At 42.1% G+C, this 15014-nt stretch overlaps 2 protein-coding genes across 2 annotated transcripts; one reads left to right on the forward strand and one right to left on the reverse strand.

Moving 5' to 3' along the window:
* Window positions 1-2205: 2205 nt before the first annotated feature.
* Window positions 2206-4341, reverse strand: EAF02_000172 (uncharacterized protein; the record flags this gene model as incomplete). Its single annotated transcript, XM_038896220.1, has 2 exons — window positions 2206-2474; window positions 2526-4341. 2 exons carry the CDS (start codon window positions 4339-4341, stop codon window positions 2206-2208), a joined length of 2085 nt encoding a protein of 694 aa, XP_038763079.1.
* A 5170-nt stretch (window positions 4342-9511) lies between these two features.
* Window positions 9512-14163, forward strand: EAF02_000173 (uncharacterized protein). The gene is made up of 3 exons (XM_038896221.1): window positions 9512-9810; window positions 10065-13300; window positions 13353-14163. The coding sequence occupies exons 2-3, from the start codon at window positions 10069-10071 to the stop codon at window positions 13775-13777; spliced, it is 3657 nt and encodes a 1218-aa protein (XP_038763080.1). The 5' UTR covers window positions 9512-9810; window positions 10065-10068; the 3' UTR covers window positions 13778-14163.
* Window positions 14164-15014: the final 851 nt, after the last annotated feature.

Consider the following 15014-nt stretch of genomic DNA (forward strand, 5'->3'; position numbering starts at 1 on the left):
TCAAGCCCGCCTAGTGGTATCCCACCCACCCGCTATTATAGTCGCTCTCTCCCTGCATCGATATCCCTCACCAGTATTTATGCGAGCTTCATCTCCCCTGAAATTCGTGATCAAAAGATGGGTTTCGATGGAATCCATTAGCTTTGCATAGGTAGATACCTAGGTAGGAGCCGCAAACGCGAGTCGAGCTATCCTGCGTGCTATAATTTATTTAGAGTTGCTCTTTGACGAGAAATAGAATAGATAGTCAAGTCGGTGATGTGATGCGATGCACGTCTGTTGGCTTTTTCTTCTTGTAATAGCTATGCAAAAGGAAAAAAAAAGCATGTAATACATACCCACGGATTCTCTAAACCTCTATAATAGATATATAACATAGGTAGGTAGTTAGCACTTACCAAATAAACCTAGAAACGATTACACTCCCTGAAGAGATCTGAAGAGATCAGATCGGGTAAGCGATACATCGATGGAATATACAGTATTCCCCTTTTGAATTTCTAGAAAATATAAATACCCAGGGCTACCTAGATACTCTTCATCCAACCCAACTCACACTCATAGCCATAGATATCCACAAGCACCAGACAAAAAGAAAAAAAGAAGAAAGAAAAGAAAGAAAGAAAGAAAGAAGAAAGAAAGAAAGAAAGAAAGAAAGAAAGAAAGAAAGAAAGAAAGAAAGAAAGAAAGAAAGAAAGAAAGAAAGAAAGAAAGAAAGAAAGAAAGAAAGAAAGAAAGAAGAAAGAAAAGAATCAAGTACCTATCCAGATAAATCAATACCCACCTAGCTCCTACCTACCTAGCTACATGAATAAAACATCTAGATATCTATACAGGTATCTATCTATACTTCAGAACAAGACAGCTACAACTCGTCCGTATTTCAGAATATCTAATATCCATTCCTTACAAACCCAGATACACTAGTATCAAGAGTATCGTAAACACAAAATACGCAATATATTTTTAACAACCTTAAAAAAAAACTAAAAAAAAACTAAAAATAAAGCTTATTTGATATATATATTTGAATTGATAACAAGAGATTAAAAGATTAAAAGATATTAAGACATTAAGACATTAAGATATTAAGATATTAAGATATAATATAACTACCTACCTACCTATTTATATATAAAGCACATGCTAGATACAAATTGAATCCTGAATACCTATAGAGAATACAATCAATATATAGGTATGCGATACAAAAATTCCGTAAAATTTGATGCATCAGTTACTTTCGCTATGCTCCGAATTACATCACACAGGCGACTAGCCAACACCACCAACTCCCTCCACACCTCTTTATCTCATCATCATTATCAATCAAAAACACACAAATAAAAACATTCACCCATCCACCATCCACCCATTCATCATTCAACCTCCCCACACATATCAACCATTAGATTACATCAACCATTACATCAATCAATCAATCCATGAAATCACATAACGTCATTATATTGAGTAGCAACAAAACAATCACTAGGTAGATACCTATCTCTTCCCCATCCACTCATTTCCCCATCTGCTCCTCCTTCATCAAATTCAATCATTTCCCGACTACTCAATCCATCACCATCTCATCCCATTTCAAATTTCGCCCCCAACCCACTCACTCGGCTAAGCCCCCTGGTGAAAAAAAGTCACCTCCTATAATTCTCTCCGTCGTACATGTGCCATTTTTAGCCGAATACCCACTCCCTGAAATCTCCCTTCCCACTCCCAAAAGGACCATGCTGACCCCTGCCCCCAGACTATGCTCCATCCCTCCCCGTTCAAATGCAGAGATCATCAATGCTATATAAAGAAATACGCACACAAAGATATTTCTTTTTTCCTCGAAACATGATAAAATAAAAAGATAAAACCAAAAGACGCCATTCATTATCTAGAGTAATGAAACGCCACGCCTCGCATGCAACGTATCAAACGCGAAAAAAAAGAGCAAGGCATTTTGCCCAATGCATTCAAATCTTATCCTGCGAGATCTATATCAAGCCTTTCTATATCGACAGCTATGGCCACAACCAACAGTCTATCTCTGCTAATACAGTCCAGACCACACTGCTAGCGTTAATTTCCAGACTCGGCTTCTTTCATTGTGCCAACCAATAATTATTAGACATCAAAACTCATTGGCGTGGCTGCAAAGCTTTTCGCTTTCTCTCCCCAAAGTCGGAACTTCCTATCGCTTCTTCACATTATCACACACTCCTTCTCATCTTTCCCCGGTTTATCGACTGCCGAAGCACTTTTCTTAATCTTGGCCGCATTTCTGGGTGGGGCAACTTCCATCGGTGTACCTCCCGACGCTGCAGCTCTGATTTTGGCAAGTCGGTGTTTCGCGCGCTCATCGCCAGATTCGGCAGCTTTCACGTACCAAACATTAGCTTCCAGCGGATCGCGTCGGCAACCAATACCCATCTCTGTGAAATATCCTACAGCATACTCTGCCTTGAGAAGACCTATAATATAATTAGTTTTGAGTGGATGAATGAATAATGTAGAACACATACCCATGTCAGCAGCTCGTCGTGCCCACTCATATGCCTCATTCTCATCTTTTTCGAGTACCGGTTCAGCACCAATCAGATACCAAGCACACAACGCCATCATAGCTTCGGGATTACCAGCCTCCGCGGATCCATTATAAAAATGCACACTTAGAGCAGGATCTCGAGGACACGAAAGCTTTCCATGTTCATATGCCTGGCCTAGCTTGAAAGAAGCATCGGCGTTTCCTAGCTCTGCAGCTTGAGTAAAAAGTTCAGCGGCATAGGCTTCATCCTTGAAAAGATCTTCTCCGTAGCCATTCTCGTACAATACTCCAAGATGATACGGCGCAGAATTGTACTGGGCATCAGCCGATTCAGTGGCTCGTTTCAGCCATTTAAGGCCCTCCTTATATCGGTCAAAGCCGAGGTCGCCAGAGAGACAAGCTCGACCAAGACGAGTCATGGCACCAGGATGATTTTTAGCTGCCGCTGCTCGATAGAATTGCACAGCTTTGGCAGCATCAGCTCTACAGCCCCACCCAAATTCATAACACAACGCAGCTCGGTAGCCAGATTCAGCATGGCCGTGCTTGCTTGCTGAAACGAATAATGAAAAAGCTGTAGAGTGATCTGGTTTTCCTTTATTGAACAGCCCAGAGGAAAAGCCGTCAGCCAAATAATATTGTGCGAATGGATACCCTCGGTCGGCCAGTTTTTGTAGAATGCTCTTGGCTTCGCGCAGTAGGTTTTGTGGGGTGGCAGGTTCACTCTCTATATAAGGGCTATTGCGACCAGGTTTCGGGCTAGATTTTCGTGGAGTGTCTTCTTCAACGTTTAAACCAGCCTCTTGAGCTGCTTGTATTAAAAATATAGCAAAAGAATATTGTATCTCCGAGCTACTCGATTTCTTGGCATTTTGCCGATACATCTCCAATGTCTTCTGTGCACTTAACAGTGACGCATTTGATCCTACAACTGTCCTCAGCTGTGAATTATCTAGTGAAATTGGACCCGGTGCATGTTGTCTCGTGTAGGGCATGTTAGCAAGGTCGATATACGACATTGGCCTATCATGAGACCTCCCCGAGTTAGCGGATCCCGTACGCCAAGTTGGTGAGTTGGGGCCATTGCCAGGTGAACGAGTTCTACCACCCAGATCAGAATACGCAGATAATGGTCTCTGACTTGAATTATTAGAAGAATGTCTGGCATATGAATTAGGGATCAAGTGGCGATTTGTTGAGGATCCTGCTTCCATGAAATCGGTTGAACCTGTGCCAATGGGCATAGAAGCTCGATGATTTGGAGTCGTTGTACCCTGGTGGTAATATTGCAAGTGAGGCACTGGTTGCTCATGTGCATCAGCTTCATTTTCATCGATTCGTTCAGGAATTCCATTTCCAAATCGGCTTGGGTAGGCTGCCGAGGTCTCTGATGAAGTTCTTGAAGCTGACGAAGATTCCCCAGACATCCTCAGTTCTGACTGCTGAGGAGGATCTATAACAGTTGTGGGCGGCGGCGGCGGTGCTCGGTATGGCATTTCAGTGGTAACCGGTAGAAACAATTCTGACTGCTGAAAACTCTCATTTTCATGAGTTTTACGTGATTCCTCTTCGTTCCCAATCTGCGACTGACGAGACTGCCGTTGGATGTTGAGTTTAGTGGGAGTCATTGGTGATCCTTGTATTCTTCCAGCAGGAGGTGACGGTGGCACTGACTTTCGCCCAGTATTGTTTTCTTTCGAATCTTCACCGTCAAAATATCCTGCAGGTGATCCTCTGGTGGAAGCTTTGCTGAAGCCTTCTGGACCAGGGGGGGTTGCGACTTGGGCTGGCATGGTCAAGTTCCGTATTGCTCGACCTTTGACCCGCTGTTGGACACTTCTCCACCCAAACTCCACTGGATGAGGTTAGGTGATTCTTTCTGATATATCTCCGTACTTTCCGGGTATCAAGAAGTTGCGCTGCAATAGTAAGACCAGTCGGTACCGAGGTAGGAGGGGAAAGGTGCGATATATGGCGAGCGAGAGTTTATTCTATGCAGGTATTTCTCAGGTACTCGTGTAATCGGAAATGTTGGAGACGCAAGGCAAACGAGTGTGGTAGATCGAGGGCTTTAAAAAAAGGGAAAGGTTTGGTCTCTGTAAAAGGTGAATCAGTATTGAGTAAGATGGTATCCTCAATCTCCATATGGAGTTTATTTGAATGTACAATGTGAGATCTTACCGGTACTACCTGCACAAAACTGTATGATGAGATGATCAAATTTTATAATCTGCCGTCAGAGTCCCAAGCCAAAGCGATTTGAGTTGAACACAAAGGAGAATGAATGTATCCGTGGCGGCAACCTTATTATTCTTGTTGGTTTCGGAGCATCAAAGGGCCAGTGAATAATATTTTAGGATTCCACCCCTGTCGCAACCCTAGGATTTATTTATGCCCCCCGCGAGTACGATGTGCGAAGGTAGTATTTGGTGGGTTGATATACGAAGTACAGGTAGAAGTGCGGCTGATACTCTAGATGGATGTCCTTCACACAAGAAGTGATTTTTTTCTTGTTGACAAAGTGTACGAGGGAATCTTGAATCTGGAATCTGGAATCTGGAATCTGGAATTGGCCCTCTGTTTCCGATTGTCGGCTCGGCCTTTGTTGAATTTGACTGGATTGGATTGGATTGAGTTTCGCGTGATGGGAGAGAGGAATGAAGATGCAATATGCAGGAATGCTGTTGTCGCACGTCAGAATTAGAAACTCTTTCTCAACAGACTCGACCCTTCTTTCTCGGCCGAGTATTGTATCTTACGATTAGGTATTAGGTATGAGATGACGCTTGCGGTACCACTATTAATGTGATTGTGGTAAGTAAGTCAGTCTTACTTGCTTGACATTTGAATTCTTATTATAATCTCCAATCTCCAATCTCCAATCTCCAATCTTCAATCTTCCATCTTCCATCTTCCGTCTCCATAAAAGAGTGATTGATAATTATGACCATGCCATGATCATTATGGACACTTACCTTACACTGATGTCCCCGCTTTGCATATCAATCGACTTGATAATTTGATTGAGTTTGTCTCCGTGCTCTGTAAAGTTCGTACTTATTACTTAGATAGGTAGGGCGGGAGGGACCTAAAAGTTTCAAAGCGCACCTAGCTCTCCCCAGCTACCTCACTACTCACTACTCACTACCTAGGGATTACGTTGAGTCGGTACTAACAGTCGTAGTCCATCACTCGACATCTCCACTTTCCTCCACATAGTTGCCTAGGAGTCATTATTCCCTACCTGGTCCCTTGCGACGGATGTCTTTCTTCTCCGTATGGATAATTGCAAAAGGACAAGACAAGACAAGAAAAGACAAGAAAGGGAAAAAAAGGAACGGAGGCGGATAAGCGTCAAAAAAGGAGTCGAGCTGCGGGGAAAAGACCTGCCTTCCAATCCCATTCGAGCACAGAGTACATGAAAAGTTTGACCCGATCCTAGCTCCCTAGTCAAGAGATGGATAGTTTCGTTGGCTCGCTGGTTCGCTTTGAAACCTTTCCTAATATGTACCCAAGATGTCGGTTTGGAAGATCCGGGGTTTCTGGTGTCTTCCGACGAGTTACCAGTTAGCACTTTTCTGACAGATGTCAATCACTTGCTACTGTATGTAGGTAGGTAGGTATGTGTGTGTGTGTGTGTGTATGTGTGTTCATGTTATGTGTTACCGGTATGTTATACAGCACTGCATTACGCCCATTAAAGAGTTAATCAATTCATGGACATTGGATATGTTTTATTCGGTGATGCTCCCGACGCAAATTGCAATACCAGAGATGATTTGGGGGATATCAAATCACAATCACCATATTACATACATTCTATCTGTTACATCAGTCGAGATTGATAAACACAGATGATAAATTGGCTCATCAAACCAATCCAGGTACATCGTCCCTCTGTTCTTGAGAAAAAAGATCTTCCAAGTCACCTGAAGTTCACGTATCAATCAAAAAAAGTGGAAAATCATGCAGATAACGCGCAATATGTTATGGGTGTTGATGCAAGAAAATTCTATCCCATTATCATTTACTCGTATTATCTTGTTCATTGTCCGTTGATCAGAAAGGTGGGGAGGGAATATTGTATTTATTATTTATTATTTATTAGTTATTAGTTATCATTTACAATGTATTATTGTCTGACACTTCACCTGTTTATGGATTGGAATACCTTTCCCGCTACGAGTGACATTTTGCTGTCTTAGACTTCCTCGGTCAGTCCACCACTACTTATCCGGAGTATGTATATACCTACCTATATGTTGGCCAACAATGTGAGATTTATCATCGGAAAGAAAGAAAGAAAGAAAGTTGAGATAGCCTCATTGCTACCAGGCATAGTGTCCTTTTTTCCCCTCGTGCCGTATCTTGGTATCGGGTTCAAGAGCCTCAAAAAGGACATTCCACTATCACATCGGCCAATAATTGATGACTTCTTCCCTCTACACATTTTAGCTTACTGCGCAGTGTACGGTCTGTACCTGAATGGGATCCAAATGTCCATACCAAGTCTCAAACGCTGAGATCAGCCATGAGAATGTTCGCACATCGAGGCTGAGTTACGAAGTCGACTTACCCAGTCGAGGGGAAACGAGTACGAGCAGCACACACACCCAATGGAAGTGTCGCTGTAGTTATTGTAGTCGTGATAGTCACATCGACTATTAGTAGAGGATCTATTTACGATAGTCACTACTCGTACTGGTATCAATAATCATTCACCGCACATAGGTCGGATTCAGTTCGTGATTGAGCTAAAGCAGAACTTTGCAAGTCACTACCTACTGGTATCAATCATCCCACAGACTCATCAATGTAGTCGCAGGATGCTGTGACAGCCATTTTTCGAACGTGCTGTCTTCATGAGGAGTGGTTGGACAATGGATGATGACATGGAGACGAAACCCCAAGACACACGATCGGAGTAATAAATGGAATATTTTTTGGTATAAGAAAAATTGACTTTATGTCAAGCGGATGTGGCGATCATTATCCTCAACAGACATGGTTCATGTTGTTGATGCGGAGAATCCCTCCCCTCCTTAATATTCTTAACCAAGGGTCTACTCCATATAATAAGTAGGTACCAATTACCTACCTAGTACCCCTTATCAAAGATGAGAATCAGTTGACGACTTGACATGCATGGGGATGGTGAAGAAAAAGAGGAATTGACGAAGGAGTTGAAGTTTGACATTTATTTATTTTATTTTATTTTATTGTATTTATTTTATTTTATTTTATTTTATTTTATTTATTTTATTTTATTTTATTTTATTTTATTTTATTTTATTTTATTTTATTTTATTTTATTTTATTTTATTTTATTTTATTTTATTTTATTTTATTTTATTTTATTTTATTTTATTTTATTTTATTTTATTTTATTTTATTTTATTTCATTTCATTTCATTTCATTTCATTCATTCGTTCTTTCTTTCTTTACCTACCTACCCAGGTAGTATTCATTCAACTTTTTTCCCCTCTTTTCCAATCCCACTTCTAGATCGATTAGGCTGGTATTCCATTCCATAATAAGTGTATCGTAACGCCATACCCAAGCTAAAAAAAAAAGAAAAATAAAAAAAGATGGTAGTATTCTTGGTGGCATATTATCGGTTGGCGCTGCTCTTCTCGTATTTCCCCTGTCTTGACTCTTTTTTTATCCTCAAGGTGGAGTGGAATGTGTCTCTTCGGTCCAAATGGTCCCAATTCAACAAGCATCCGATCGGTCGGATATCTCGTGATGAAACTCGCATCATCGGTGTTATCACTGTTATAGCTCCCACGGTGATCCATAATCCATCGGAGCGTCAAGGCTTTCAAAGTTATGGAACAACACAACATATTAGAGTATGCATTGCATTGCTTTGCGAGATGGAAATGGTAATGGAAAATGGAAATGGAAATGAAAACGGAAACGGAAACGGAAACGGAAATGCCACCAGGAAAGGTTGTGTCAATAGTATGAAACGGCTAACGCCAATCTGTCGTGATTGATTATGTACAAGGACAAGAACGATGATGATTGACACCGATCGACCGGTACTGAACGGTGTGAAGTCTGTACGGTACACGATGAGGAATTTGGTCAAAGTGCATGTCTGCTTTTGCTAATGATAGATATCGTATGTGAAGTGCTTATCAAGAATATCGATTTAGTATTCTACTAATCCGTAGGTGCATACTTAGGTCCATCGAGATTCAAGGTACCAATGCAATCAATCCCCTTAGCAACTTCCCTTCCTACTTAGATACTTTTATTACTAAAGCATGGATATTTTTAGGAATTTCCCTTCCAACCTCCATCCACAAACCAATCACTCTCCTTCAAATTCACATGTTTGGCGGATCTCAAGTTCCTCCGTACACTTCTCCCCGGTGAGCATACCATTCATTATCCCGGATAGGCCGTGGTGACAATATTGGTGCATTCCAAAGCCATCCATCCATTCTCTTTCTCTTGGTTTGCCTTTCGTTAGCAAATAACCATTCAGGTAATACGTGAATCTCTCTGTAGCGTTGTACCCATTGTTTTTCCATCTTCTCTCTCATCATGAACTTCAAGACTTCGTGCGTCCTTTCATAAACCAACCCATGGTGAAGATTCGAGGAGAAAATCATTCGTTTTTTGGCTCCATCATCTCCAGCTCCAGCTCCACCCCCAATATATTCGGTTTCATCATCACATCGAGCTTCTCATAATTACAAAAGTTTATCACTCGTTTACTAAACAGCAAGGCGAGATCGTTCGTATTATCACATCAATATTCACTCCGACCTTTCCACTGGCAAAGTACAAAATAAGCTCCTGCCAAAAATACTGTACCTACCTACCTGCCTGCAGAGTACACTGGCTCAGTCAAAATAAACTTCCGCTTCTCCCCTTTGCGCCATCGAGATTTGTTGACATTTCGATATACTGGGATAATCCAGACCCCAGGTCTCACTTATCACTTGTTCGAGAGAGAGAGAGAGAGAGAGAGAGAGAGAGTGTGTGTGTGTGACAGAGAGTGAATACATACATCTACACTACATGTTTTGTTTACTCAATTAAATCACTCCATCTGCCTACCTACCACATTCGTTATTTTCAAGGAATATTAATCAATCAGTACATGGACTTCTGCAACGCCGCCACCTCCTCTTGACTTTGGTCGACCAAGGAACCAACCCACAACACTCAACAGGGATAATAAAACAATCCCTCTACGACTCCGTGCAAACAAAATAACTTTGACCACTATTTGACCGCCATCAATGTATGTTTCCCCATATTCTTCATTATTCTAGAGTTATACTTGCCCCTCACAATCGCTTTTGTTGCAAAGCTTGGAAGAAGAAGAAGAGTCCAGGTGCTGGATATCTGATTTCTCTTGGGGAATTTGATTACCACTGCCTCATTCCTTCTAACCGCTCTTGCCTGCGACGGAGACGCCGAAGTAATTGAAGTTGGAATATTCTTCTGAATCTTTCATTCATTCTTTAATAGTAACTAACAATTCTACTCAAATAGAATTATGTCTCCTCCTAGGCGACCTGATCACAGTGAATCACATAGATCTAACCACTATCGAAACAATTCGCGGCGCGCACAAGTTCAAGATGAAGAAACGGTCTACTATACTCTCCCCCCAGCTTCGCCTACACATGAAAGTCGACCTTCGAAATCTTCCTTTGCGGATACAGCATCATCTCCACTGACTCCAACAATGTCTCGTGAACCAATCTCACCATCGCGAAATACCACACCTGCGACTGCGATGTCGAGGAAGCGCAGTCTTATTCGCCCAGAACGTAACAGAATCGATGAAAACCATCCCAACTACCACTATCGCCAACATGCCGCCAATATGGATACCCAACCTTCAACGACTGGCAACGATCCCATAATGGAGGACATCGAGGCAGATGCTGCGAATACAGAGACTTCGGGGCTTCGATCATCGGGGGAAGCGGAATCTGATATTGCGCCACCCGCAAGACGAACTACACGCGGCCATGGAGCTGGACCAGAAGACCTCGCCTCGAATGAAAAGGCTGGATTTGCTTCAAAATCTCGAGGAGGAAATAAACTGAAGAGGGAGAGGGTGCCAAAAATGTCCAAGGAGGAAAAGGAAAGGCAAAAGGCCCTCGACACTGTGAAACCGCCTAGTCTTTGGAATGTTTATTGCGCCATTGTAACCTTCTGGTGTCCAGGTTTTGTTCTCAAGTGTTTCGGCTTCCGTTCTAAAGCACAACAAAGAGCTTGGAGGGAAAAGATGGGATTGATCAGCATTATTCTCTCTATCATGGCATTTGTGGGATTCTTGACATTCGGGTTTACCGCAACAGTGTGTGGAACGGGTTCAGGTCTACGATTACAGGTCAACCATGTGGATTCTGGATATATGATCTTCCACGGAAACGCGTATGATCTTTCAAAATCAGAACATCCCGCTGCAACAGGCATCACAAATGGGGCAAACGTTCTGTATGATTTGCCCCAGAAGTATGGGGGCATGGACGGCAGTTTCTTGTTCCAGAATGTCAATGGCAAATGCAAAGGTTTAATCACTTTAGCTGATGGATCGGACGTTCCAACCAATTCTAACAAGGATCTTGCATGGTACTTTCCTTGTCATGCATTCAATCAAGATGGTTCAAGCTCTCCAAATGAGACAGTTGGTGCCTATTTTGGGTACGCGTGCCATTTGCAAGCAGATGCTCGTTCATCGTTTTACGGACTCAATAGTGCTGGAGCTGTCTACTTTACCTGGGATGACATCAAAAATTCTTCAAGAAACCTTATGGTTTACTCTGGCAACGTTCTTGACCTAGACCTTTTGAAATGGTTCAATACTACTCAAGTTTCCGTTCCATCCAGGTTTACTACCCTTGCCGATAAAACTTCCGCCGCCAACGCCGCTGTACGCGGTAGGGATGCTACACACGCCTTCCAATCTTCAGAAGACAAGAAGATTGCTCAATGTTTTGAGCAAATCATTAAAGTTGGAAGTGTTGATACCGAAACTGTTGGATGTATCGCTTCCAAAGTGGTCCTTTACGTCTCTTTGGCGTTCATTCTTGCCATTGTTCTGGTCAAGTTTGTCTTAGCTTTGATATTCCAATGGTTCATTGCCTCGAAATACGCCGCATCAAAGACTTCTCAATCATCTGACCCCAAGAAGCGTCAGCAACAAATCGAGGAATGGTCCGACGATATCTACCGAGCTCCTCCAAGATTGGCTGGTGATATTGGTAGCTCCGCTGCGGGATCTGGATCCGATAAGACAAGCAAACGAACCAGTGTGTTCTTGCCAACGACATCTCGTTTCTCGAATCCTTATGCCGCTGCCGATCGATCATCTCGCATTGGACGCCCTCAACCTACAACCATGGCAAGTCAAGCCTCAACAGCTCAGCTGATTCCCCCAAACCCTATGTTCCGAAATCAAAACAATAGCCGAAACAGCCTTTTGCGAACTGATAATTCAAATGATCTCGATGGATCCGGCCCTACCAGCTTCATTCATGATCTAGTCGTTCCTCAGCCACCAAAAGAATGGGAACCATACGGCTTCCCTCTGGCTCATGCAATTCTTCTCGTGACTGCCTATTCTGAAGGTGAACTTGGTATTCGCACGACCCTCGACTCTATCGCTACGACTGATTATCCCAACAGTCATAAAACTATTCTGGTTATTTGTGATGGTATTATTAAGGGTGAAGGTGAACCAAAGTCAACACCAGAAGTTGTTCTTGGCATGATGAAAGATTTTGTCACTCCTGTTGAAGAAGTTCCTGCATTCTCTTACGTGGCGGTCGAAAGAGGATCGAAGAGACATAACATGGCCAAAGTATACGCTGGATTCTACGATTACGGTGCCGATTCTACTATCAACGTAAATAGACAACTCCGAGTTCCGATGGTGTGTATTGTAAAGTGTGGTACTCCTGATGAAGCTACCCACCGCAAACCTGGAAACAGAGGCAAGCGTGATAGTCAAATTATCTTGATGTCTTTCTTGCAGAAAGTCATGTTTGATGAACGTATGACTGAACTCGAGTTTGAGATCTTTAATGGATTCTATCAAATCAGCGGCATCTTCCCGGATATGTATGAGGTTGTTCTTATGGTTGACGCAGATACAAAGGTTTTCCCTGATAGTTTGACACACATGGTATCGGCAATGGTTAAAGATCCTGAAATTATGGGACTTTGCGGAGAGACAAAGATTGCGAACAAACGTGCCAGTTTCACGACAGCGATACAAGTTTTCGAGTATTTCATCTCTCATCACTCTGTCAAATCTTTCGAATCGATCTTCGGTGGTGTTACTTGTCTTCCTGGTTGTTTCTCCATGTATAGAATCAAGGCACCAAAGGGCGGTAACTATTGGGTTCCTATCTTGGCCAATCCTGATGTCGTCGAACACTACTCCGATAACGTAGTAGACACGCTACACAAGAAGAACTTGCTACTTTTGGGAGAGGATCGATACCTGTCAACACTCATGCTTCGAACATTCCCCAAGCGTAAACAAGTATTTGTCCCACAAGCTGTTTGCAAAACTCAAGTACCAGACTCTCTTTGGGTTCTCATGTCACAAAGACGTAGATGGATCAACAGTACCGTCCATAATTTGATGGAATTGGTTTTGGTTAGAGATCTTTGCGGTACTTTCTGCTTCAGTATGCAGTTTGTCGTCTTTATCGATCTCGTCAGTACTCTGGTTCTTCCAGCCGCTATTGCCTTCACAATTTACGTCGGTAAGTAAATCATTCTTCATGAAACTGTAATGTCTTACTAATTATTCACTAGTAATCATTTCCATTATTCGTCGCCCTGTCCAAATAATTCCGCTCGTACTTCTAGCATTGATCCTTGGTCTACCAGCAGTTTTGATTGTTATAACAGCTCATCGTTGGGTCTATGTTCTTTGGATGATGATTTATCTCGTCTCATTGCCAATTTGGAATTTCTTACTCCCAACATATGCCTTTTGGAAATTCGATGATTTCTCCTGGGGAGATACTCGTAAGACAGCGGGTGAAAAGACTAAGAAGGCGGGTATTGAATACGAGGGAGAATTTGATAGTTCCAAGATTACTATGAAGCGATGGAAAGAATTTGAGAGAGACAGAATATTAAGGAGTAACCCAAGTTGGGTTAATTCAAATACTTCGTTGAATAAGGAAAATCATCGTTGGCAGCAACATCAATATGATGATTACGCGGATAGTTAAGGGGGTGGCTTGGATAGTGTTATTCTGATGGAAGGTATTGCATGGGATTGATTAGACTTTGCTCGTTGTTTATTATTGAGCGTACATAATGCATGGCGTGGTTGGAAAGTGGGAAGGAACACTTCCCTGATTTGTTGAGGGTTGCGGCGGTAGTATAGTTAGTCAGTCTCCCTTCTTGAAAAAGATGGCGTAATGTTATATTGTTTTTTAATTGTAGTTCTGGCCTACCTACCTTTGGTGGTTTGTTTAATGCTTTTTTTGGTATTTTTTGTTGATTGATTGATTGATTGATTGATTGAGGGTAGGTGGGTGGGTGTGGCTGTGGCTGTGGATGTGGATTATACGGTTTTATGAGTTTATGGGTTGGAATTGGGTTGGGATTGAGATTGAGATTGGGAGGTGGGAGGTGGTAGCGTTTGTTTGAATGGATGAATGAATAGATATGAGGGGTGTGAGGGGAGAGGTTGGGGGGAGGGGGTAGGGGGTTTAATCAATTATACGATATTATATTATATTATATTTTCCTTCTCTTTTTCCTTGATGAACTTGATGAAAAGGAGGTATGTTGATGAATAGAATGAGTTTTGAATGATTGATTGATTGATTGGTTGATTGATTGATTATAGGTTGGTTGCTTGATTGTGGATTAATTGATTAATGAGTCTTGATATTTGAATTTGGGTTCGAGAATGTGTGTCTAGTTTTTTTGTGAGGTATGTGGGAGGTGTGCGGGATGTGTGAGGGAGGGAGAGGGGGAGGAAAGGGGGAGGGGAGAAGGGAGGGGGGTAGTTGAGGGAGGGGGTAGTTGAGGGAGGGGGTAGTTGAGGGAGGGAGTATTGGGGAAGATGATATGGTATGGTGTGGATAGTATGGATAGGTATTATAAGTATAAGTATAAGTATAAGTATAGGTATAGGTATGGGTATGGGTATGAGTATTTTGTGAGTAATTTTGTTGGTAATTTCGTTGATAATTTGTGGGTAATTTTGTAGAGAGGTAAATTGGATTGGAATTGGAGAGGGGGATGGAAATGGAGATGGAGATAGATGAAGATAGAGATAAAGATAGAAATCAAAATGGAGATGGAAATAGAAATGGAAATAAAGAGTGGGTAGGTTTATATATAGCTAGGTATGTGTATGTAAGTATATAGAGTGGGATTAGGAATTCGATAGGGAGGAAAGGGTAGGAAGGGAAAGGAAAGAGAGAAGAGACGAAAGGATTAAATGAATGATTA

This window comes from Botrytis sinoallii (assembly GCF_014898435.1).
Source record: "Botrytis sinoallii strain Bc 23 chromosome Unknown BSIN_001, whole genome shotgun sequence".
Taxonomy (NCBI): domain Eukaryota; kingdom Fungi; phylum Ascomycota; class Leotiomycetes; order Helotiales; family Sclerotiniaceae; genus Botrytis; species Botrytis sinoallii.

Bases quoted from the DNA above. Each gene is read 5' to 3' on its own strand.
- EAF02_000173 (XM_038896221.1), top strand. From the start codon at position 10,069: ATGTCTCCTCCTAGGCGACCTGATCACAGTGAATCACATAGATCTAAC. The intron at 13,301-13,352 runs GTAAGTAAATCA...ATTATTCACTAG, and splicing joins TGCCTTCACAATTTACGTCG to TAATCATTTCCATTATTCGT.